The sequence below is a fragment of the Lonchura striata genome, chromosome 2 (assembly GCF_046129695.1).
Source record: "Lonchura striata isolate bLonStr1 chromosome 2, bLonStr1.mat, whole genome shotgun sequence".
Lineage (NCBI taxonomy): Eukaryota > Metazoa > Chordata > Aves > Passeriformes > Estrildidae > Lonchura > Lonchura striata.
The window spans coordinates 36,436,425-36,462,750 of NC_134604.1; the positions used below are offsets into that span (position 1 = coordinate 36,436,425).

General features: G+C 40.1%; 1 protein-coding gene across 1 annotated transcript in view; it reads right to left on the reverse strand.

Annotated features, from left to right (window-relative positions):
* Window positions 1-25,484, reverse strand: part of ME3 (malic enzyme 3) — a 117,551-nt gene extending 92,067 nt beyond the window's left edge. The window contains exon 1 of the mRNA XM_077781325.1: window positions 25,290-25,484. Within this exon, the coding sequence (XP_077637451.1) occupies window positions 25,290-25,484 (195 nt within the window). The remainder of the gene's footprint in view (window positions 1-25,289) is intronic.
* Window positions 25,485-26,326: the final 842 nt, after the last annotated feature.

The window sequence follows — 26,326 nt, forward strand, 5'->3', positions numbered from 1 at the left end:
CTCAGGAACATGAATGTCACACAGCCACACATGAATTTAGGCAGAAAGGGACTTCCAGAGATGATGTGGTCCTAGTCCTGCTTAGAGCAGGTCAGCTTGTTCAGGATCATGCCTTTTTGCAAAGACCAGGTGGGTTTGACAGAGCAAAGATAATAGTGTGACTGGAGCACAGCACTGACCTAATAATTTAGAAACTTTTCAAAATAAAAGAGAAGGTATCATCATCATCAGAAAATTGAACATGTTCTGGATACCCATATTAAACCAAGTATTTTAGTGTGGGGTTTTGTTTGTTTGTTTTAAACAAAATTATCAGGAACAGAGACAAGCAAAGTATTTCTTGTTGCCCAGACCTGGCATGCTGTGCAAGGTGACCTGAACCAGGCATGCCAGACTGTCTCATCCTCCTGAAATTCTTCACTGACAGTCACTGACAGAGCATCTGCATCCTTGTTCATCTGCCTGAAGGAACCAAAGCCAAATGCCTCTTGATCTTTAATTGCTCTTCTCCCATTCCCTGCTTCTCTCATGTGGTAGAGAACAACAGAACAGTGTTTCTCACTGTTTGAATTAACCTAATTAGCACAGTGAGACCTTAGGCCACACATGCTGTACAGATCTAAACAATATAATTACAGGAAAATTTTCATTTTAAGAATATTTTTGTTTGCATATTCCCCTTTTGCCTCATTTTTCCTCAGATAAATTACTGAAAAACTCATCTGATTGTGTTCACTGAGTGCCTGTAGGACCCTTGGAAGAGCCTGGCTTTTGTTACTCAAATCTTATTTCCTCCTCTCCTGTTCTTGTCCTTCTGAAATAAAATAATTCAGTTATTTTCTCCTTCCACATTTTAAACTCATTTTTTCTTATTCTAGCTTATTAAGTTTGAGCTATTAAGATAAAACCCCCTGCAATATGGTAACAGGAGGAAGAACAAAAAACAGTAGGAAGGCTTTTATTGTGCCTAATGACCAAAAGTAAAACTTCTTTGAAAAAAGCTGAACTAAAAACAAGAGAGTTTTAATATTTCATTTTTATTAGAAAATGGAAAACTTCTAACAAAAGCCTTCTGCAAAAAATTTTTGAAAGACACTTTTGTAGGGGAAAAGACTTTTAACATTTCAACAGCAAATAAATGAAACCCCAAAGTAAGCTCTCATCTTAGAACCTTGGGAACAGACCTTTTAGTAGGGCCTGTAGGGACAGCACAAGGCAGAATGGTTTTCTACTAAAAGAGGGTAATATCAGGCTACTTATAAGGAAGAATTTTTTTTTCAATGAAGGTGGAACTGGAACAGGTTGCCCAGAGAGGTGGCAGATGCCCCATCCCTGGAAACATTCAAGGCCAGACCGGACAGGACCCTGATCAACCCTGATCATGACAGGGGCGTTGGACTACATGAACTTGAAAGGTCCCTTCCAACCCAAAATATTCTGTATTTCTATTTGTTCTTATTCACAAGACATTGGATTGACTCCTTGTCCAGCACTATCAGCCCTACTGGAAAAGCTGATTAATAATTTTCATCTGATCCCCAACTTCTAATTAGACCTCAGGACAAAACAGCTCAGTTCCCTGCACTCTACCACAAATCAAGAGAGAACCTTCTGAAAGAATTCCAGGTCAAATTCCCTGGATGCAAGTGAGGTGAATTATGACAACCATAACACAGGCTCCAATAACAGTCTGAAATAAAAAAAAGCAAAACACCCCCAACAGAAAACCCAACCACACTGCTGAACAAATAGCCAGGACAGATGAAACTGCACAGACCCACAGGGCTTTCTGCAGTAGCAACTTGGAAATAGATGCCAAGAGAGCTGCTTAATGTACCTGGGGTACAAAAGCTGACAAAGCTACAAATGATGTGGTCAGGAAAGAATTTCAGAGGCAAAGTGGAGAGGAATGCTTTAGCAGAGCTGCCTCTCCAGACAAGCACTCCTGGCCGTGCCAGTCCTCACAGGCCTCCTTAAGGGCACACAGTCCTTCTGAGGACAGTACAGAAGGCTGAGTCCACAGCTGCCTTCACTCCCCTCTGGTTATCCTCATGTGTCATCTCCAGCACTGTACTGGCAGAAACCTCCCCACAATTTTGAAAAAAGTGACAGGGTTTTCCATCTCCATATTTCTCCAGTCAGCAAAATTTTGTCATGATTCTAGGTTTCAGAATTACTTTCTTTCACATTCTCTGCAGAACTGAAGCCCACCGTGAGATCCTCAGAGAAACCTCTCAGTCAATGAGAGGAGTGCCCAGTAAGATAAAGCAGATGGGACTGAGAGCATAAATGAATTTTGGGATCTGCTCCTACAGCTTCACAGGGCATTCCTAGGGGGTTTCCAGTAAGGCTGCAATGACGAACATGCTGGTTTAGCATTCGTTCTTTTACAAACTAATAATGAACCCTCAGAGCTGCAGATGACTTCAAAATACGTGGACATTTCAAGCCCAGCCTGTGACAACATAGGTATTTATTTTAAATTAAAGCCAGGTGCAGAGCAAATGATTACATAAAATGGGCAAGGACTGTTTCTGTAAGAAAAAGTGCATTTTACAGTAGTTCTTTTTAAAGAAAATCAGCACAAAAAACTGTTAAAAAGACCCTTATGGCTTATCCCTACAGCTTTATCACCACAGTGGTGTTTGCCCTTTCACAGAGTAATTTGTATTGAAATTCCATCCTATTGATTTATTAAATATGCTTTGAGGCTGTAGAATATGTGCTTATGTGCTGTACTTGAAGTTACATTTTCAGATTAGGGTAGTAATTTTCATTTCAGAGCTGTACTTTAGATACTGCTTTAGAATTCTTATTTTTGTATGAAATGAGAAATATTACTTTTTATAAATGCATATTTCAAATTCATTTCCTAGCTCAACTCCAACACACTAAGGCTTGTAAAAATCAAGTCTCCACCTTATTTTTGAATTTTTCACTCATTCACCATGAGAACTTTAGCAGCTGGCTGAGAACTACTTACTTTTTAAAAGATGTCCTAATTTTTGGTAATAATATTTTGTGGTGTTTATTATTATTTGTTGTTTGGTTGTTGTTATTTTTTCACTTTGGTGAGACTCAAAATGAATCTACTTCAAATGGAACTCACATTTCCTGACTCTTAGTATTATTCTCTTTCCTGCACGCATTGAAAAAAAACCAAAAAACAGTGTTGAGATTGAGGAGGTTCTAAACATCTGAGCATTAATAATGTAATATATTAACCAGAAAACTTGAAAGTAAAGAAGAGATCCACTCTGTCTAGTTAGCCCCAGTAATAGGTCCCCAAGACTGAGAAATTGAATTAGACTGGTACATGTCCCACTTCAGAGCCTTCATCCCACCACCTCAAGGCCTTCTTTAGTAATGCCTTCATTCCATCAGTACCTCAGACTCTGAGATTCTCTAGGTGTCTTTCTTGAAAAGTTGTTGAAAATCATATTTCTCCTGAAGGGACAAAGAAATCTGTGATTATTCCCAGTCTCTTCTAAGAAAGGGGCAAGAGGACATCAAACAATTCTACCAAACTTCAGGTTCAAAATAAATGAAATATTTCTTTATACAACTCTCAGTCATCTTAATTAACTCATTACCTTGGATGTAACTTCTTTGAATATGGAGTTTAAAAGCAATTAGCAAGCAGGAGGAAAAAAATTTTTGAAGGCTATTAAATGGAATTATTTAAGTTTGTAGGTCCCTGAGACAGATACTGCTGGTGGCAGGAAACACTGTTGCTGCTTGCTTGCCTTCTCCTATTTTTCCCTAAGCATCTGGCCACTCTAGGAACAGGACACTGGCATAAACCATCTGGTCTAATTACAGCCAAATAGACATATCCAAGGATTAAAATTATTAATCTACCTGAAATCCAGGAAAGATAGGACATGAACAGACATTTGCTTGGCAGAATACAATTAGTCCCCACATTAGTTCAAGTTGCTCATGTTTGTTTTTGTAATATTTCTTGCTTTGGGGTACTCCACACACATCTTTAGCAATGATGCTCCAACATAATTCATTTCAGAGCCAAGGCACGTGCCAGGGGATCTTACCACACAGTTGGTGCAGAAACCAAAATTCTGCAACTACCAAGTAGTTGCTTGTAACAAGATACATTAAAAAGTCAAAAGTATATTCTAACACTTTATAATGTACTGAAAACAGCATTAGGAACAACTTGAGTAGCTGGACACTGTGGAACTGAGTCTTAACACCAACACATGATTGCACTTTCTGAACAGTAAACTTCACACTGGGGTGGTTATGATTCAGGCTGAACTGGATTTCCTAACTGATCCTGGGAATTAAGTAGGGGAAAACGAATCAGAGGATGGGTGGAGGGAGAGCAGAACAGAGTCAGCTTGACCAGCCAAACTCTGCTGACAGAGCCAAGTATCATCCAGCATGTCATTGGCCAAAAAGCCCTGACAAACACTGACTGTGCAGCTTCTGCAATTGAGGTACATGTAGTTACAGCCACAACAGCCAGGCATAAATGCTGAAATAAACCCAAACAAGGTGTAGGTAGTGCTACAGAAATAGCAACCCTGACAGAGTGAAACAGATGTGAACGCCTTTAGATGAATAGGCTGTAAATAAAAAAATGCAAGAGTGTTTTGCAATTTGAAACTCTTTGCATGTAACACTGCTGTTAATGCAAGGGTTTTGAGAAGGATATTTTGCTCCATGAAGATCAAGATTAAAGAAGCTATATCAAGAGCAAGATTAAGAAGCTCTGTCATCCATAGTTGGTTTTTTTTTTTTCCTACACACTTAAATTTAGCAAGGTGATTCTCAAACTTTTGCCTGTGTGGCAGCTCTCTGGCTGTGAAAGGCCTTCACAGAAAAGAAGCTGACTATGTTCTGTCACTAGAAAGATTAGCAAGGCACAAACATCCTTTGGAACAACAGCATAAACCCTATCACATGCTCTCTACTACTAACATGTTTACATGTACCCAGCTGGCAGTACTTTGAGGATTTACCCCACAGATAAGCAGTCAATACAAAAATAATGTCTCACAAGTTTGTAAAGTCAGAAACTAAGATCTAGTGCTTCTTGAAAACATTAAATATACTTAAAATCTGAACGCTTTATTGAAGTGCTGAAGCATGGCACAGAGAAAGCGTGTGCCATTCAGCCAGATCCCATCCCTGTGCCAGATCTGTCTGAAATACCACAGTGACACCTGACAGTGCTTCAGAACTGAGTCTTGCTCAGCATAACAGCAGGCTTTTCTTCACATTTAATGAAAACAAGACCTGCCTGCAAAAAACCACTCCCAAATTTTTTTTGCCCTTTTATACAGAAACATGACCCTTCAGGGGTCACAGATGCAGCAGATCCTTTCAAAAGCCAAACACCCACCCAGAAGGGCTTGTACCACAACAGTGATGAGTGTCCTTTGATGGTCTGTGAACTGCCATGGTGGTAAAGCTTTTTGTTCAAGGCATGAACACTGGCTTTTGGGTAGAAAGTGTGTTACAAGGCCCCGAAGATAATTGCTGCAGTAATTTAAGGTCTTTTAGTCTCTGATAGTCCGATTTGACTGTTTAGCCTTGCTTAAGCTGACTGCTGCTCTAGTAAGGCGAGCAAGAGTCTGTCCACATAAAGCATGAAGCAACAAGTCTAAACCACTGATGAAAGGTCAACTGTGAAGCACAATAGAGAAAAATAAATTTTGAAGCTCCCTTTGACCTTTGCTCTTTAACTCCAAAACACCCATTACCTAACTACTGAACACCATTTATCCCTTGACAGGCATTGTTTTTGGAAGGATGATGAACTAGCATCTGAAACACAAGTCACCACTTACTCTAGGGTTGATGAAGTACTAATTTTCAGATGTCCATCAGACTACTTGCCTTGTATTTGGAACCTCTCCCCCACAGGTATCTCTATGAGAAGCCTTTTATATGTACCTTCCAACCTCTCCAACATTACAGGTGTCGCAGGTAGGACAGCATTTCCTTCAATGGTCAAAAAACCCCAAGAGTACTGGCAACCACCAGAAGTTGTGAGGCTTTAAGCAACCCTGTTTCAAAAACAGACCTTATAAATGGGCTCTAATTCTTCATTCCTCTCTAAAACAGCTATTGAATTTAGGTAAGAAGCAACAAGCAAAATACCATAAACTCTTAGTGAAAATCAATTAAGAACCCAAGGCTTAAAATACATTATTAGAGAACTAAATATTTTAAATAATAACATTTGAAAACTAAAAATATCAATTCTCCTATGTAAAATTATCTGTAATTGCTTTCTCAGCTTTCATATTAATTATGAAAAATTAGTTCAAGAGAAAAGTACCATCCTGGGGGAATGACAAGCTTTCCAATTAGAGATGCCAGGCAAATGTATTAATCATTCTGCACTAACCATAAGCATTGCCATTCTCAAACTCAGAATTATGAGCCCCTGGAATATGTCCATCATTACCATTTAGCTTGGTGATGCAATACAGTCGTGGATAAAAAAGTAATGGATATGCTTTCAGGGTTACAAATTCTTCTTCAAATACTGGAAATTTTTGCTTACTCTGGACCATTTAACCAAGCTGTAATTTGTGGGTTTAATGCCTCATGATTCACCAACACCTAGGAAGCCCACAAGAAATATAATTTTCAAAGTATTTCTTAAAAATGTGAGTGGAAAATTCCTGTGTGCTGCACAAGAGGGCTTTGACTCTGCTATGGACGAGCATAAAAATCCACAAGCACCTGTCATACAGACCACACTGGATTCACACTGAAAAGGTGCAGGCAGAGAGGTCTGAGCAAGTAGAGCTGCACTGACACTCTAAGGTGTCAGTGGCCTTTTCCATTGTCTAAGCTTTTAGCCACAACTTTGTAAGTCCCATTAAAGCAAGACAACACCACACACACACATAAAAGTCATAATTTTCACACCTTATTCCACAGCAAATAAACAGAAATAACATCACAACTGAGTTACATCATCAAGGCAATGTGAAGAGCTTTGCGTATTTTGTATTTTAAGACTAAAATTAGAATTAGATTCCACTTCAAAAAAAAATTCTACTTCTATCCAGAAGTTCTTCACATGGGGACTCATGTCTCTACGTAGAAAGAATGGAACAAAAGAAATGAAAATCTGGGGTCATCACTGATGTGGAAAGAAAAAGAAACCCAACAAACCAAACCAAATAAACACAACATCTACCCTTCAAATTAAAACAAAATCATCAATTAAAAGTCTCCCTGGCTAAAAAAAGGTAAGACTGTAAACCGTAATTTGTATTTTGAGATTTAAAGAAAACTGGTAACAAAACCTAAATTTTACTATTGTTACTATATCAAAAGTAGAATTGCACTTGAAAACAAGGGTAGGAGAATAATTAAATACATGTATATTGAAAGCTGTCATTACCAATACTGCATTTTACCAACGAACCCATGATGCTCCTCAGTAACAGTAGATGCAAAACCTCTGTAGCAGTCTTATTTATAGGACCAGTGATTCCTAGACTGGCCATTTGGGAGTTACTATGGGTCACAGAGCAGACCCAGTTATAAAGACTCATACAGATTAAGGCTTTAGTAATGTGCATGCAGACACTGCCGCTGGCTTCAGTTGCTTATGTTGTATGTACTGAATTTGTTAGTACAGAGACTGCCTACATCTGATGTGTGTCATCTGGGGTTTCTAGAGTTTTTAAATCAGCATGAATCCAGTGCAACACAAAACCTGAAAGCAGAACAATGCACAGAAAGTGCTGGCTGACATGTTTCCCTGAGAGAGAGATGAACTTGAGCTACAAAGCCTGCATTAAGAAACTATAATCAGATTATAAATGTGAACATTTAATTATGTAATTGAAACTAGTTCAGATGCCAAAGTAGCCCAAAGTGGTTTTAAATGAGCATCAGGTTGTCCTGATCAATTAGTAGTCCAAAATAGTCTGGTAGTTATCATAACACTGTTGAGAGCTGGCAGATTACTGGATGCTGTCAAGGATAATACATCACATTTTATTTTTATTGTATTAGTGAAGCAACAACCTTTCTGGATATCAACCACACAAAAACCTCCAATCACTTTCAAAAACCTTATGCCACCATTTCCCCAAGATCTTATCTGCAATACCTGCACTTTAAAATAGTACACCTCTTTCAACACCATCATATCACCTAAACCTGATGTCTGTCAAAGCACAGTGAAGACAGAGAGGTATTTCTAAGGGAAATCTTAATTTCAGTTTCAAACCAGATGTTTTCCTGAAGTCTTTCTAGATGTATCTGACAGCTAAGTAAACTGTGGGCAATTACACTTATGTAAACTGTGGGCAAATATGCTTACATCCAATGAATGAATTTGTTTGTAGCAAAAAGCATCCAGATTGAAAAAAATGGTTTCTCTATTCTTTCCTTAGTAGCTGATCCTGTTTCCAGTAGAAGGTAAAATCTTGCAAACCTTAAACTTGACCGTAAATTCTCACCACATGTTTAAATTCTCAAAGGCAAGAGAGAAGTATATGTATCCATTTTATCTTTGCTTTCCTGAGACATAATTGATAAAGTTAAAAAAATTATCATCTCCTTGACTTCGGGGTGGCACAAGATACCTATCTCTGTGCTAATGTGGTGCAAACTCAGAGAGCTACTGCCACAAAATGAGGAGGCAAAGTGCACCGTACTGCAGCTATATTGTACTTTATACCTATAAACTGCATTATACAGACTCCAATCCCTTCCCTCCCCACTGTACAGGAGTAGCATTTTGTTTTAGTCATTTTGAGATGATTATTTTTGCTTAAAGATACAGAAAAGGAAACTAAATGAAAACAATTATTATGTTATGAAAGATTTCAGAAACAGGAACACCACCTACTTCTACTATGTCTTTTAAAATGCCAGGCTCAAGGCCTGTTTCACTGCTTGCCCATCCTGTTCAGCCTCAAAACCCCATCATGGGACACTAACAGGACAATCAGACTGCTACAACTAAGAGAAGGTCTCAAGTACAGTCTGTGCCTTATAGTACACTCAAGTGTATGCCTACCTCCTGTGGGGCAGCAGATAGCACATCACAGGGAGGCTCACATACACCCTCTCTCATCCATTTTTCAGCAACCTCATGCCAACAGATAGGACCACACATACTTCTTCCCAAAGAGTTTAAGTTTCATGAACAAGATGAAGCTGTGCTGCTTACCAAGATAAATGGACAGACAGAACCAGGATCTGGGATCCTCCAAACTAGCCCAAATACAGTACAGGCACAGGCAAAACATCAAATCACTTTTGTTATCAATCTTGCTTTTATTATAGGGCAGAGATTTTGTTTCTCATCTTCTTATCTTGTATTCCTGATGATAAAATCCCCTTAGTTACGTTAAAATTGTTTTCTGACATGTCATATTCAAAATAAGGTCGTATTAATAGCATGAAACTTTTCTCAAAAGTGTTACAGATTCTCCAAAGAACGCAGCTTCAGATTTGAAGATTTGCCTGCATTTCCAAAGCATTTCTATTCACAATCTACACACAATATTAATAAGAGCTCTAAAAGAGACAGCTTTTGCAAACACGTCTAGGAGACATTATTCAAAGCTGTTACTGCTTCAGAAGAATGTTTTTAGTTGTAAAATACAAAGTATGGATTAACACAAAGTAGATAAACATATCATTTGTAGACCACAGAACACACAAACTGAAGCTGATGTTCATGTAACAAATTTATTACAGTCTCTTAATTTCCCTGTTGGACATAAGATAAGGATATACCTTTGAACATTCTTAAAAAGTCACCATATGCTGAGAGGTCACTGTGGTTTTAGTGTGATGTAGATGCTGATGCACTGCAGATGGCAGTAGCAATGACTCTGCCTGCATGACAATCAGGAGAATTTCAGAGAAGGGCAGGAGTGAATCAGAACTTAGAATAAAGAGGCCAGATTCTGCCAAAAAACGTGGTCTAGGCACATGCATGTGATTGCTTATGGGAGGAAAAAAGGGCAGTTTCAGACAAATTTAATGTAAAATTCTACTTTGATAAGCATCCACACTATATTTAAGTTGTTCAAATCTTATACTGTTAGGAATATTTTGAATCTATGACAATCTTACTGCTGACTAGAAGTTATGTTAAATGCAAAGAGATGCCCCTGCAGTTGCACATCTGAAAGTCACTTCCTATTACATACAAATATACAGAATCTATATTACATTATGCTGGCCTCAGTCAAACTTGCTGCATAAAAGCTGCCCTGATGTTTCTACAAGCCTTTTTATCTCCAGGCAAAAAAAAAAAAAAAAAAAAAAAAAAAAAAAAAAAAAAAAAAAAAAGTCCTGCAAAGCTTGAGGTTACCTGAATAACTCAGAGACATTTAAAAAAAAAAGTTTTTTCCTAAAAGCCAACAACTTCTAAGCTATGTTTATCTTGGAACAACATTGCTAAGACTCAGCAAGAGGCAAACATTCTGGGTTTATTTTTGTCCTTACTGAAAATCTATGCCTTGGAGCAATGTTTGCACAGACCTAGGCACCCACATTCATATAATTCACCATCTTTCTACCACTGAGTTTTCTCATCAAATCTCAGAATCTGCGCATAATCCTGAACCTACTACCTGGTATAAGTCTTCCCATGTGGATCAAGGAGATAAGATTCCACTTCCTGACTCTAACCAACTTTATCTAAGGATCTGTAGGATAAATTCCAAACATTTACACAATGTTGCTGATCTGTTTTCTTTCCAAGAAATACATTTACTTTTGGCTTGCAAAATGCCTGGAATATAGAAGAGGGCCCAAGTTTGCCATAACTATGGGTTCTATTCCTTTTATCATATGATATATTTATCATAATGATATTTTATCACTATGATCTTTGTTACTGCAACACTTTGCTTTGCTATGCTTTCCCTAACTTTCCAGGAACCCAGGAACCCAGGAACAAGAGAGTTGGGACATGGGATTTCTGAACCAGAATAGCAAATGTCTCAGGGTATGTTCTTTCACACCAAGACAAAGGGAACCAAAATTTAATGTCTGACTATTTGGGGAGAATGGTTTAGAAAGGTTTACTCTCCATGGCTCGGAGGCAGATCCTGGCTCCAAACACCCTTAATGTGTCTATTTTACCAATCATACATTAATCTTACTGCTCAGTTACTGCGTAGCACATGGGGAAGACAGGTCAAACTCCTACTCTAACATTAGAGAACCCAGGATCTAAACCCAATATAATGCAAGGGTCTGTCATACCACTTCAGAATTTCTTCTTCTATTCATCCACTACACTTCTGCTTTGCCTTTTTCAAATTAAAGAAAGAAAGTGATTCTGTGAAAAAAATGCCATGTAACCTTGGCTGAAGGCAGATTATACATTGAAAGTGACTGTGTTTTACTTCTCATTTATTTAATACAGCAAATGCCAACTGGAGACATCATAAACTGTCTGAAGCTCATCCTGCAAGTTAATTTCAGTTTTGCAGTTGGTTTTTTTCTGCTGGTACTCAAAAATACAGATTTTTGTCTCGTAGTTTTGCTTCTCTTCCCTCTGAATGCAGAACAAAGTGCATCACCATTTGTTTACAACCCAGCTGTGCTCCTATAAATCCACTCCTCAGATAGGCGTTAGCCAGAAGACACCCGGAGTCTTACAGCAGTGGGATACTAAATCAAAAACCTATGTCCTAGTTCAGCAAAGCACTTTCTTAAACAATATGAAGCCAGTAAGATTATAACTTCACTGCAAAGGCCTGTAAATGCTCATTTGCTTCCCATAAAATTCAATCTGCTTTGGATCTAGTCCTAGACATTTGCTGGAAGGTATCATTAAATAAAATGAGAGGAAAGCCAGGCCAAAAATCTTTTGATTTCTAAGAAATCCCTGGTACATCTGTCTCATCAGATACTTGAACAGCAGTCACAGGGAGACCACACATCACACCCACTAGCCCACTTTCTGGCCCACTAGCTTTAAGTGTAATTATTTAGTCTATTTTAATTATGTCAACAAGGTAATAACCTCAAGTTTACAGGTATTGGTATCTGTAACTTATAAACACTGTGATTCGAAGTTTTGAACTGTTATGAAATAAAGCCAGAAATTTTAAATTAAAAAAAAAATAATAAAGTGAGCTCTGGTAAACAGAATTAAAATAACCTCCTATAACAGCTGTGTATTAGCACTCACTTCCTCTGTGCACAGCTTTTGGGAAATATTAAAAAAAAAATAATTTTATACAACAATGAATATTTGATGCAATGTATGGAATATAGCAGTTGATACATCACGCGTGTTTCTAACAGGTTGCAGTGGAGATCATTTTGGTATAGGTAATAATAAATGCTGCAAAAAGACAACTGAGCAAACAGGATTGCTGGCTGAATGGTGAGGGAATTTATTCTGAGAGACACATGTTCACCTACAAATGTCCCATATTACCTTGGGCAAGCTAAATTCAGCTCCTCACTGAAGTACTCCAAAACCAAATGTAAATTATGACAACATGATGCCCATGGCTGCACAATCCTTTCTTGAATATGTATCAGTGATTCAGAAACTGTCCTCCATAACTGATAAGAAATGGGACAGAGTTCAAAAGTGTTTGATGTAATGCAGCAGTGTATTAGGGCTCCAGTAGCCTGAATGAATCTCCTTAATGAAAAGCAAAAAAAGTGAATAAAACATGTCTTGAAAGTCTCAAGAATTAGGAATAAGAAATAAGCCACAAATATTTCTCTCAGTCACATTTTTTTCTTCTCTTTGTTTTCAAGTCTTGATGTTCAAATTCAATAGTTCCTATATTTTGCTAAAATCTGGAAGCCACAGCTGGGGATTATGTGTCTAACCACAGCCTCATTGGACTGAAAATGTAATCTGTAACTCCATTTTACACTCAAATTGGAGAAAATTCTACATAAATGATACATTATAGCTAATTACAATCTTTCTTAATTTGCAGAACAATAAGCAAGTACTTTTACAAATTCTAGCATACTTTCTCTTCACTTCTCATTTGTCAAATGAATTAACAAACATGAATAGAGATGCTCTTCCTAAAGAATGAGGTCTGAGATCTATTCTCTCCTGTACCTCAAGGTTTCTCAAGGCATTCCCTCTGTTTCTACCTGGATTTTCTGAAAAATATAAGGATTTTGGCTGTTGCCCTGTGATTTCTGGAAGTACAGGAGCTAGCTCAGAGCTTCAGTCTCAAATGAAGAATTAGTCTGCAAGTGGACAGTAAATTCAGTGCATCCCAAATTATAATCAGCCTCTGCATATGCACAGACTATATGTGAAGGAGATGCTGGCTGCCTAGAAGTCCCAGATACCTGGCCCATCTCATCCAGAATGGAGATGAGGAATATCTACAATGCACAAAATTTGTCCAGATGGTCTAGTAACCATGCCTACCACAGATCTGGAAACTCTGACATACTTGCAGCTCCTCAGCCCAAGCCCTCAGTCTCACCTCTCTTAGCAGCATTCTTCTGCCTGGATAGGAAAACCCAGTGCTTCCCCTAAGTAAAGGCTGAAGCCTCTTTTCAAGAGACATAAAGCACTTTACATAGTATAAAATGACTACAAATCTGAAAGAGGCTCACAGTACTTCAAGCCAATTTAGTTCAGGCTCTGAATCAGGGTTCATTGTAATCTGCTCAGAGTTTGAAAAAAATTTTCCAACACTAGGAAAATTAACACCAGTGATGAACTGACCATGTGACTCTTTTATCAACGACTTTATGCCTCCTACAAGCACACTTGATAGAGTACTGCAGTTCAGAGAGTACATCATCCTGGTGCCAATCAGACACTGAGAAAGACTTGAGAACAGTTCCAGCTGCTCACTATGTCCTAGCAGATCTGTAACCACGTTCACTACTGCTCTTCCCTGCTCCAACACTGTGCCACATTTAAGCTCCTGTAAGATGTTATAGTTATTCTCTGACAAAAAAAAAAAACAACAAAACAAAAAACAAAACACAAAACACAAAACAAAACAAAAAAGTTAAAAGCATCTACTTTACTGAATTTGCTATTTCTCAGGAAATACTAATTGAAAACTTCTTGCTCTGTGTTACAAATTGCAGCACAAATATTATGATTCTGTAAGTCAAACAAGATTAATATCCCTCTTTCCCTGCAGGAAATCCTAATAAATGCTACAAGGGTTTCCAGCTTTGCAGGAAGTGAAACTGCTGGACTCTCATACTTTTATATGTTTGGCTTCAGTGGGAAACTCATTTTGCAACTCCATCAAATACCAGTAACATTCCTACAAGGAAAACAGTCCAGCTGCCAGTCAATAGGACATTCGACCTTGCAGAGAAACCTGAAAGGCACTTGTACAAAACAACAAGATCTGGTTACAGTTTCACTGTCACTGCCAATTCCATTAAAGCTTATCTTTAAAATGTAATGAGCTCTTTGAAAGTGGCCAACATTAAACCCATTTTACAGCAGCAGCGAGAGTCTCGCTGCTGCTTTCCAGCACCTTCCCATCACTTCCTTTCTATTTATATGAGAAATTACTGTGTTATCTTATAACTTCAAATACAGATAATATGCTAAATACAAAACAATTACTTGCCTCTAGGAAGAGTGGCCCAGTCATGCAGTCATTCTCCTTTCATAACCCCACTCCACTACCCTTGACCAGTGGACATTTGGAAGGTCACAGTTCAAAGGTACTTTTGTAAATTATTTTTAAGATACAAGAACTCTGAAGGACAGTTCCAATCTCTCCAAGGCATCTCACTTAGTGCCCTCATTTTTCCTCCAGCAGGTCTTGTGAAGAAGTCCAGCTCTTTTATTGCTTGCATACCAGAGGACAGCTTCTGGCATTGGAAAGGCATCACTGAGCAGGTCACTCCAAAGCTCTTATGGAAGATGAATGAGTTTAGGCAGACCACACTAAAATAAAGAACACTAACATACACTTTTGATTTTTAGGACACACAACTATGGGAGTAGCTAGAGCCTTCATGGGATTATCTATCAGTAGAAATTGGTATTATTAGTAAATTCCATTTTTGCTTTGAGACTTTGGCTTAAACAATCAGTAAGCACAATTTTTTACATATGCTTTCATTTTAATTTACCATTTATTAACAGAGCAAGATAATGAAATTTCACGATCTACTACCTTCAACTTTCACAGTCTGTAATGAAAATGACCTCGTATCTTGAATGGTGCAGCTACTTATTCCTAAATTCAAAAAAGGTTCAATGTAAAGTTGACTGAAGTTAACAGAAACCCTGCCAATGACTTAAGCCTACATTGCCCCTTAGAAACCAAAGAGCAATGCTCAGGCAGGGCTCTGCTTTTGCAAGCATTTTTCCCCCCTAGACACAAGCCAGGAAAAGCTGCTGCCATCAGCACATGGAGTGAAAGGTATGTTCCACATCTCCTTCGAATAAATACTGCTACACATCACAACCTGGGCAAGTTACCAAACCTAAGAGGAATCTGCTGCATGTGTGCAATGAACACCAAGTCACAGTGGTATGCACACTGAATATCCTTACAGCTTCAGACAAAAAAAATTATTTTTTCTTTACCTTTGAAAATATATTTCTGTGTTTGAATATAATTTACAAACTCATGAGCCACCAATGGCAGCCAATTCACTAGTGAGTATAAAGTAGCAGAAACTGCAGAATGAGCCTCTGTATTGAGACCAGCAGTCAATTCCACTTGGAAAGTTTTCTGTAAAGCTGACTACCTGGAGCACATGGTCACCTCTATCATTGCTTTTCATGGCTTTCGTACATCAAGCCACTGTATCTGCCAGGCATCAGGAGAAAAGAAAAGCTTTCAATTCTTCTTCCCAATATCCTCATCACTTCAAGTATTTTGGGATCCTCTCCCACAAACTGTGTTTCTCTCACCCAGAAAACACTGGAACTGATAAGTTGTTCTACTACAAGTGTTCTTCACACTTCTTCAACCATTGTACAACACTTTTCCATAAAAGAGTAGTGTCTGCTGGAATCCAGACTTTATGCACTCCACTACTGCAAATTACTTTCTCTTGCAGCAGTTTTTTATTTTGCTAGATTTTAAAGAGGTTTTGTCATAGAAAAATAAAATCCAAAACAATGAGAGATACAATTTTTAGATTTTTTTTTTCTTCCCCAGTAGTCAGATTTAGTACTTCAGCAAACAATCTTTGTTACTTTTCTCATTTAATGGCTAGATCTAGAAGCCTTCATACAGTACTGGGGGAAAGAAGGGACTTGACTCTCCAATAATTGTGATCAAGGAATCTGATTTACAGAGGCAAGTTGTTTTATCACAGAAATTAGCTACAGACACAAGTGGCATCAAATCCCCTGTGAGGTAGGAAATGGCTAAAAGGGAGAAGTTTTTTGTCTTGGGTGGTGGTAGGGCTGTTTGGGACTTTTTTGTTGGATTTTTCTTTCTTTGTTTATTGGACCAAGTAATCTAGCTGGGGATATGAAAAATTAGAGTTACTAGAAGAAGGGCTATGAGCATGAAAATCCCTGGACTTACTTCTCCCCTTTCCCCCCATCTCTAAATCATTGGGCACAATCAAACAGATTATCTCTTGCTCCAGCCTCTGCCCTGCTTACCTGCTTAGACCATCGTGACAACAGAAACCCTTAATAATCTGGACACTTCAAAAAATAACAGGATTTGGCAGTTTAATCCATTCTCTCATTTATAATAATTACAAAGAATGCAAATAATCATAGCTGAAATCACCTGCAGGTTTTACGCCAAACCATTACAATGAAGATTAAACAGAATTTAATAGTTTCCATAATGAATTTAACCACTAGGCAAAGTGACAGATGGACTGGCTCAGCCAAAGAGAAAATGTCCAAGACATCTTGTCCAGGAGAATATAGTACTGTTGCTTTTGAAATAACCTATTTTTTTCCAATATTTAGAAACACAATGAAGTCTTAACTACATGCTTTGTAAGGCTGAACACAGCTAATCCGTATGGACTTACTATAAAGTAGACTTACCATTTTTTAAGCTAGACATAGAGAATAGAATTCTCTAAGGTGTGGAGCTAATAATTTTATATATATATATATATAACAGAGAAAGGTACTGAAAATCTGTTTCAGTTCTATGGGTCCACATGTTGAAAAAGGATACATGTGCAACAGAGAGCTGCAAAGTAGAAAACATTGATATGCAGAGAACTTTTGCATTGGCCTTATTTTCTTTGTCAGAACCATAGTTGCTCAGTTCCTGTCTTAGTTTTGTGTTTGGCAGCTGGAGAACTATAAAAAGCTTTGACATTTAAAACATTTTTTGAAGAACGATATTGTATTAGGCTGACAATATAGAAGTCATTTATCAAAATGTCACATTGTCTGGAGAGACAGATAGCGTCACCCCTGGGCCTCAAAGAGAAGGTTAAAAATTAAAAACATGCTCATCATCTCCACTAGAGCACATTCTAAACAGAAAGTAGTCATGTTTGCTGTTGTGCTAAGCCTTCTATTCAAAGAGAGGGAATTTCAGCAGTGTTTATTCTCCCCCAAGCACCAAGGCCTGCCTGACCTGCTTACAACAGCTCTAAAGCTAAGTCTGTCCCAAAAGAATTTATTTGGGTGAGTGTTACAATAGGCTGTTCAAGATTTGGTAGCAGGTCTGTATTTCAGTAAGAAGAAGACAAAAAAAAATAAGTAACAGAGGAAAAGAAAGCGACAAAGCAAAACCCAAACCAACAGAAGAAACCTAAAAAAACCCCAGCAAAATGAGACTATCTGTAGAACTGCATGTCATTTAACTAAGAGAGGTAGACGCAAGGCTCGTCCTGTGCAGGACAGCATCCAGCTTTCAGCTACAGCAGCCACGTGCATTGGCAGCTTCCCTATCAAACTCGAGGCCCAACCTCTGCCAGGGGCTCAGTGCTAGAAATGCCAGAGTCCTGCCTGCATGGGGTTATGTGGTGGCAGAGGCTCTCTTTGAAGTGAAGAATGAATAAAACACCTAAAGTACAGGAGAGCTGCCAAAAGGTATGTTTGAACAGTATGTCTCATCAGCCATGCAAGTGAGGCAGGGCAGGAAGGTACATCAGCATCATTCATATCAAGTCAGAAAAGAAAACTACCCCAAAGCCCTGGAAGGACCTAAATACTATAAAAAATTGTACCTGTCCCACCTTCAGCAAGGAGTATCAAGAGAGCACAGTTATTCATTACAGAACAACCTTTTCTTTCTCATCTCTGAATGAAGGTCAGTAACAGCACCAAGTGTTCTTCTGGAGGTGGCTGCTGCAGAAACAAAGAGGAATTCAATTTACATTCTCTTAATCAACAGATTTTAATATAGTAAAAAAAGAGGAAGTCTAGGAAGTTTTTATAGTGTGTGGAGGACAACTTTGAGTGAGCCCACCAGGGAAGGGACTATGTTAGACCTGCCACTTGCAAGTAGAGATGGGCTGGTGGAGATGTCATGGTTGAAGGCCGCTTGGGGCACAGTGATCATGAAATTACAGAGTTCTCGATATTTGGTGAAATCAGAAGTAGCATCAGTAAAACTTTTACACTGGACTTCCAGAGGGCAGACTTTGGCCTATTTAGGCGACTCATTCAGAGTGCCTTGGGAAGCAGCCCTTAAAAACAAAGGGCAAAAAGGCTGGCTAGGAACACAAGCCCTGTGAAGAACGATTGAGGGAGCTGGGGCTGTTTAGCCTGGAAAAAATGAGACTCAGGGGTGACCTTATCACTCCCTACAACTTCCTGAAAGGTGGTTGCAGCCAGGTGCGGGTTGGTCTCTTTCTCCAGGCAGCAACTGACAGAACCAGAGGCCACAGTCTCAAGCTGCAACAAGGGAAATATAGGTTGGATATTAGGAAAAAGATTTTACAGAAAGTGTGTGATCAAGTATTGGAATGGTCTGCCTGGGGAGGTGGTGGAGTCACCATCCCTGGGTATGTTTAAAAAAGGACTGGATGTGGCATTCGGTGCCATGGTTTAGTTGAGGTGTTAGGGCATGGGTTGGACTCGATGACTTTGTAGGTCTCTTCCAATCCAGTCATTCCATGATTCTGTGATCCAATATCAAGTCAAATGGAATTAGCTCTAGGTCTGGTTTTGTTTAGCAAATGCCAGATCTAACACATCAAAATCAAAAACTCAGGAGTCAGAATCTGCCACAAAGAGTTACAAGGCTACCAGATCCATCTCTAGCAGGAACCTTACTGCATGTCCAAACCAAGTGAAAACAAAACAGAGCTACAGACTATTCGCTCTTCACTTCGTCTTGGGGATCAGCACTGCCTTTCAGGTGAATCATCACTAATTCTGACAAGCACCGACGACTCATCTCATCATAGAGCAGCACACAGTCTCTGACATCAGTGACATCGTATGTCGTGCTACTTATGAGGGACAAGGCTTGGAGTGCGCCGAGGTCAGTGGAGCACACACTGTTCACCCCACACATAATATGCTCAGTCTTCCTGACAACATCTAGAGTGTTTCCAAAATCATCAACTAGTAGCTTACCCCATATTTCACTAGATGCAAGGAATAGGAATGTGATCAAGCTGCAATATTCAGCACCAAATCCATTCTATCTCCAACAATATCAATTTTCATATTCTTCACCAAAGAGTTTGTGTTATTTAAGTGCAAATTTTATTCAAGTGCCAGCAAAGCTTAGTCCAACCTATGAAACCAGAGCTACATTCATTCTTGGCTCTGCCTTACCAAAACATGCCTGATGAAAAGATTAAGGCTTCTCCAAAAGAACGGGCATGATAAAAAGAAAGCAACATAAGCAGCTGCCAAACTGATGAATTTCCTCAACTTAAAAGGCAATTTTAAGGGTATTTTTACAACATTTTCAAAAACAGAAAGAAGCATTTTCTTCCAAAACCAATTTATTTTTATTAAAATCTTATACTGAGTGCAAGCATCAACTCAGCACTTATAAAAGCTGCCCAACCAATGAATGCTTCCATGACCTCTCAATCTCATTTATAATGGCTGAAGGGAAAACAAGGACCAGCATATTACTGGATTAGTACAGCACAGAGGCAGGGTCTGCACCATCCCCCCTCTCATTCTCACAGCAACAGATATCCTAGGCACTTCCAAGTTTTCCATGGGAACACTACTCCCAAAGCACTAGTAGCATCTCAAAGGGGAGAGTGACAGTGTTGGCAAGAGGTTATGCAAGCAGACAGGAAGGCAGATGGCTTCTTAGTTTGGCTATGATAAGGGAGATGAACTGAAATCCAAGCTAGGGGAGTAAAGAGACTTTTGCAGGCTGCTGCTAATACCAGAAGCACCAGCAGATTTAGTTTGGGCTCAGTCTGCTGACCACACCATAACATCAAGTTCTTTGGCATCAAAACATTAGAAAATGTCCTTGCCAAAAGTCTGGCCTCAGAAAAATAGATGATTGACACTAACACCAAGCAAATAAACACCAAGCAAATAAAAATGAAAGTTCACATGCCAGGATGATGGCCAAAACAAATCTAACTGAGCAATCATATTTCCAGAACACCACCACATTTGCCAAAATATTTGGCCAAAGCTCACCTCCTCGGAGTTTGTTTCCAACTCATGTCATGGGGGATACATGCACCTTGGCTTGACTAATGAAGCACAAATATGTAAAGAGCCCCTCATCGAAGGCTCATCACAATGCACAGTGCTACAGCTCACTCGCATTTCTACTCTAGACTATTTAGAACCTGATTTGACAAAACATCATCTCTCAGCTATAGTTTTACTTGGGTCTAAAGCCCAAGGGTTTGGCTATGAAAGTGTCTTGTTTGATATCCCTAGAAACTCAATAGTACCATCAGGTCAGATCATGTACATGAGCATCCTGTCTCCCACAGCAGCCACCAGCCTTAAGAAGGGTAAATAGCACAGGTTAATAGGCTATTCTTCCACTGCACTGTCCCATCTTTTCATCATTTTCAGTTTGGGGACTTTCTAAGCCAGGTGTTTTTTTAAAGTATTAAGTAACCCCCAGTGGATTTTTTTTTCCCGTAAATTAACTTGTCCAGTCTAAAATTGGGACAAACTTTGCTAAAATAGTTTTGGGCTCCTGAAAAAATATGAAGGGAACCTCTAAACCTTGCCCATCTCATACTCTTCCTTTGCAAAACACGAACAGATGGCAAGTTAACAAACGCTGGAATGCACACACTTAAAGCCCCATGCATCATTCAGTTGTTATGTGTCTATCCAGACCTAAAGCTAGCCAACTGAAAACTCCAGCTACAAGAAAAACTCCAGTTGTAAGAACTCAATCTTTTGGATTTAGAGAGATTCACTACTTTGAAAACAGAATTCTGCCTCGATTTGATCTTGCCAACTAATATCAGACACACTGCTCTTGTACTCATTACTCATTTTTTTTTAAATCAAATCATTTTACAAATCCACCTAATTTTAGCTCTGTTTCACCACAGCTGCAAAGTGCAGTCGTGTGCAAGATCACACGATTTGTTTCTCAGCTGCAGTGGCAAATTACTGACACTGTTCAAAGAACCCTCAGTTAGCTCAATTTCAATCCCTGCAAAGCTGAAGGACAAACAACCTTTTCTGCATTTTAATCATGTATACAGCAGTACATTCAAAAACTGCTGCAGAAACCCACAGCAATTCTTTAATCTTTGATTCTTACAGATCCAGACTAGCAATTTTGTTTTGTTGGTTGTTTTTTGGGTTTTTTTTTGGTAATTCATAATGACATTGCATGAAAAACAATGGAGAACATGAATGCACATCAGAGGAGAAGAGAGTATTATCCACATGTACTCAGACACCACAAAATCAGATCCCTGCATTGCAGTAGCAGGAAAGTTTAATGGATTATTTTAACCCTTCAAATAGGGCAATATCCTGCCACTGTGAAAACAAACTGTGACCTCAAGTGTTGCATCTGTTTGTGATGGCAGATCTCCAAGCAGGCATGATTTATCTCAAAATTAGAACTTCCAGAAAAATGCAAGAAATGTCATCAACCTTCCAGTCAGATGTCATGAAGAAAGTTACAGTCAATTTTGGACATGACAAGATTTTTGAGTCCTTGCAGGTGTGTGGTCAAACTGGGAATTGTTCAGCTCAGTCTGTGTTTGTTCAAATACAGAAAAGGCATATGAATTTGACAGTCCCTGGAAAAACTGGGAATCATAAAAGGCACATCTGAGATGAACAGAACTGCACAAATCTTAAGAACTGACAGCAGTGTCAGACAGAAAACGACATGGACTCGACCACACCAAGCACACAGCAGCTTTGATAAACAAGGTAGTGGGTAAGGGAAGCCCCATCTTTCCTCGCAGGGTCTGAGCACTGAATCAGCTTTTCACAAGGCTGAGGCCCCACAGTAGAACAGACTTATTTCTCAGCAAGTCCAGTTTTCATTGGATCAACACAGAACACTCTTACCAGTGCTCTGTGGTTATCTGACATTGTTAACATTTGTAAGTTTTCCAATTTTGTGGCATTCAAGGTCTGGAAAAGAACTTTTCATGAGGCACTTCATAAAAACATGTGACAAGTTCTTCACCCTCTTGTTATTTCTGAGACTCTTCAGTCAAATAAGAACAACTGCTGTTGCCTTTTAAAGCTGTAAGTACCTCTCACAACAATGCTGATGTTTCCAAAGTCCTGTCCTTGGATTAAACATGGACTGTCATACTTCACAACACAAGGAAGAACAGTATTTTAGTATCACAGTAGTAAGAAACGTAGTACACAGTAAACAAAGACCAAAGGGAAGAAGCAACTGCAAATTTATTAAATCCATAACTAGTTTTTTGTATTTATTTTTCTTCTTCTTCTCATGCAGTTTTGGAAACCAGGGGAACTTCTCAGAGGACAGCCTGCTTTTACTTTTACTAATATTTAGGATATTACAGAGGACCTGCCAGCAGCGGATTTTGAGTCTGCTTCTTCTTCAAAGCACCTTCAACCTAGTAAGCAAGCAAAGACTTGGATCAATAACCTCAGACTGTAAATCTGTCTGCAATTCTGCTGAAGGGACAGTGTTTTTCATTGAATAAATACCACACACTTAACAATTTCAGACTGACATCTTAAACTTCACCCAAAAGCTATAAAACACCCAGGGTATTGCATAAAGCAGCAAAATACTTGCTGCATAAAGTCTCACTTCTGAACATTTTTTTTCAGAGGTTCTTGGAGAGATGTAAGGACTATTCCCTGCAGAACTTCTTGCAATCAGTTGAAAATTTAGATTAAAGTGAGAACCACTGCAGAAAAACAGCAATAACCCCATGCCTGCATTTAGTTACCAAAGGGGTAAAGTGCAATTGCAATGTGAGAAGAGTACAACAGCTAAAACCTACCTAAATTAGGGATCCCTAAGTTCAATTCATACCGCTGCAGCACAGCAGACCAAAGGGCCACCAATCCCACACTGACAACACCAGAACTGCTTGAAAAACACCATTTCAGCTGAACACAGGTAATTCTTCAAAGGCTACAATGGACTGCTAAGAGCCACAGAAAAATGGAAGCCTATTTAGGGAAGTCTGGAAAAAGGTATTGAGTGTTTAGTAATGATGAGTTACCTAGGCACATACACAGGCAGCCCTTATCTCTTACCACAGATGTAAGCCATCTCTGTCTTGACTTGGATGCTCTGCAGATGATTATCTCAGTGACTGTAAGGTCTGCACTGACTGAGAAACGTAACAAACTGCAAACACACAGGCTGGAGACCAGCTGGGAGACTTCTCACAGCCAATTAAACATGGCACGCTACAGTACATTTTTCATCTAACAGGAACAGTTTTCTACCCTTCTCTCCACATGGACAAAAATTCCATTTAAATGTCAAGAAATTTTCTTTATTTCACTGGCAGGAGGGAAAACACTCAATAAAAGCCTCAGTTCTGAAAATAATAAAACAGGACATTAAAAATCTACTCTTGCATCAGCCAGATTCAAGTGTTTGTGTCTTATTGCATTACAGAGAGGAATGGTCAAAATATTAACTTTTTAGTTCAAATCAATATATGCAAGAAAACAAGAAGCATTAGCTATGTCACTCTTGTAACTATCATGGAGCACCCATAAAAACCTCTCAATGCCAAAAAATCACTCTTATTTATGACCTAGTTGGCAGTACCTTTTCTCTTCAGCCTTACAGACAGGCACTATATAATGATTCAAACCAGACTGCCTACAAAGTTGTTGCATATTCAGTAATATCCAGTGTCACCACATGCCTTGGTCCTTTGGGATTCATCTCTGTGGATGCTGAAATGGCACCAGAAGATGCAGCTCAATGTACAGCATCCTACACAAAGCAAAAGTGGTCATCCAAAGGGTCCTCAGTCTGGAAGACGATATAGGAGGCTCATGGACTACGTAACTGTGTACCAAGCATATGACAAATAGTCATAGCCCAATGAATCAAACAATCATCAATTTTAATACCATGTTTAATACCTGCTCATCTTAGGTAAATAATGCATTTGTAGTTATTTCTAGTAATATTAACACAAGAAAGTAGAACCCAACATTGTTGAGTCTGACATATTTGATCCCAACATTGGCACCCAGATTATTTTTTTCCCTTCAAATTATGAAAAGCAGTGTAGAGTTAAGTTATGGGGGTCGCACTTCACATGCTTTCTAGACTTCGCTAAGAACTTTCTCCAAAAGCATTTTTTTAAATTCCCCTTATTTTAACTGTACTGTTAATGTTTCCACAATATTGAGGATAAATACATCTTCAGCCTGGTGATATGCTGCTTTGCTTGTGGAGCACACACAGCTATGGATACGCTATGAAAGGAAGACTGAAAACAAGAACAGCCACACAGGCTTGTTTTGTCATGAAGGTGTAAATGACCTGTTTCAAGGCCAGGTGTAAATGCGTAAAAGTATATTTATATCTATGTACATATACATATACATATATATGTACATGTAAATAATAAAAAACCCAGATTTTGGTATTGGGTTTTAAAGAGAAATTGTATTTTCTCCATCCCAATTTTTTGTGCTTTCAGGCAAACAGCTTCAGTTCCTAGGCAAGGAACTGGCAGGGCAAGCCTGCCCTACCCAGGCTCTGTCAGGGCCACTGCGGCAGCCGGACAGCGGTCAGAGGGGAGGCAGGTGATGTGCCAGCTCCAAGGAGACCGCAGTCCCGAGCCAGCAGCTGAATCCCATCACACATCCCGCGCTCTGGTCAGATCAAGCAGGGCCGCGCCCCTCCCCATCACTTCAGCCCTTCCCGGGAGCGGTCGCGGTGCCGCCGCCACAGCCCCACCTGCGCTCCGGGCCTTCCCCGCGGCCGCCCCGCCCCGCCAGAGGCACGCACCTTGTTGAGGTGGGGGTTCCGGGTGATGTCGTAGCCTCGCTTCTTGACGGCCAGGGCGCGGCCGGGGCCGGCCGGGGCGCTGCGCCCAGCCTGGCTGCTGCGGGCCCGGGCGGCGGCGAGCAGGGCCGGAGCCCGGCCGGCCGCCAGCAGCCGCAGCAGGCGGAGGGCGCAGCCCCCGCCGCGCACCGGCACCATCGCCGCTGCGGCCCGGCGCGCCCTGCCCCGCGGAGCCCGGCGCGGCGGCCGCGAGGCGAAGGGAGCCGGGGAGGAGATCCCGCCGCACCCCCGCGGCGGCCGCCCCTCCCCCGTTACCTGCCCGGCTCGGCCGGCGGCGCCGCGGGGGGAGCCGCGCCGGGCCCGCCCCCGCCGGGGACCGCGGCACGGCCGGGAGCCGGCGGCGGAGCGGCGCTGCGCGGCCGCGGCGTTGCGGGGCTCGCCGCGCGGGGTCCGCGCTGGCCCCGCCAGCCGCCGTAAAGGGCGCCGGGTGGGCGCTGCAGCGCCTGGGCGCCCTGCACCAGGACACGGAGCAGGGCGGCGGGGCAAAGCCGCTCGCGGGAGTTGTCAGTGCTTAAGGAGCACCTTCAAAGAACTTTTCGGTCCAGGCCTGTGAACAACCGTGGTTAGTTTAGTTAGGCATTTCAAACCGCATATAATCCATAAATTCCCTATGTGAAGGTTGTATACACCGTATATTGTACGTATAACGTTTTTACTATGTATGTAGTTATAGAATATATATAATCTGTATTTCTTTATGTTGTAATTATATATTTACTAAAGAACGCAGGTCCCTGCATCCCTTTTTTGTTTTCTTTTTTTTTTTTTCTTTTAAAATAAATGAACTCTTTTATCCTTTAAAGTGGTCATGGCCACCACCTCTACCATCACCACAACCACTTCTGCGGAAAAAACAGTGCTCTGATTGCCCCCTGAAACGGTGGTAAGGTTCATGTTCAATTTCATTTTAAGATTAACACTGGTTCTGTATCTGCATCCCTCTCACAAAGTTCACGTCTGCTTTGCTAGAGGGACACTCT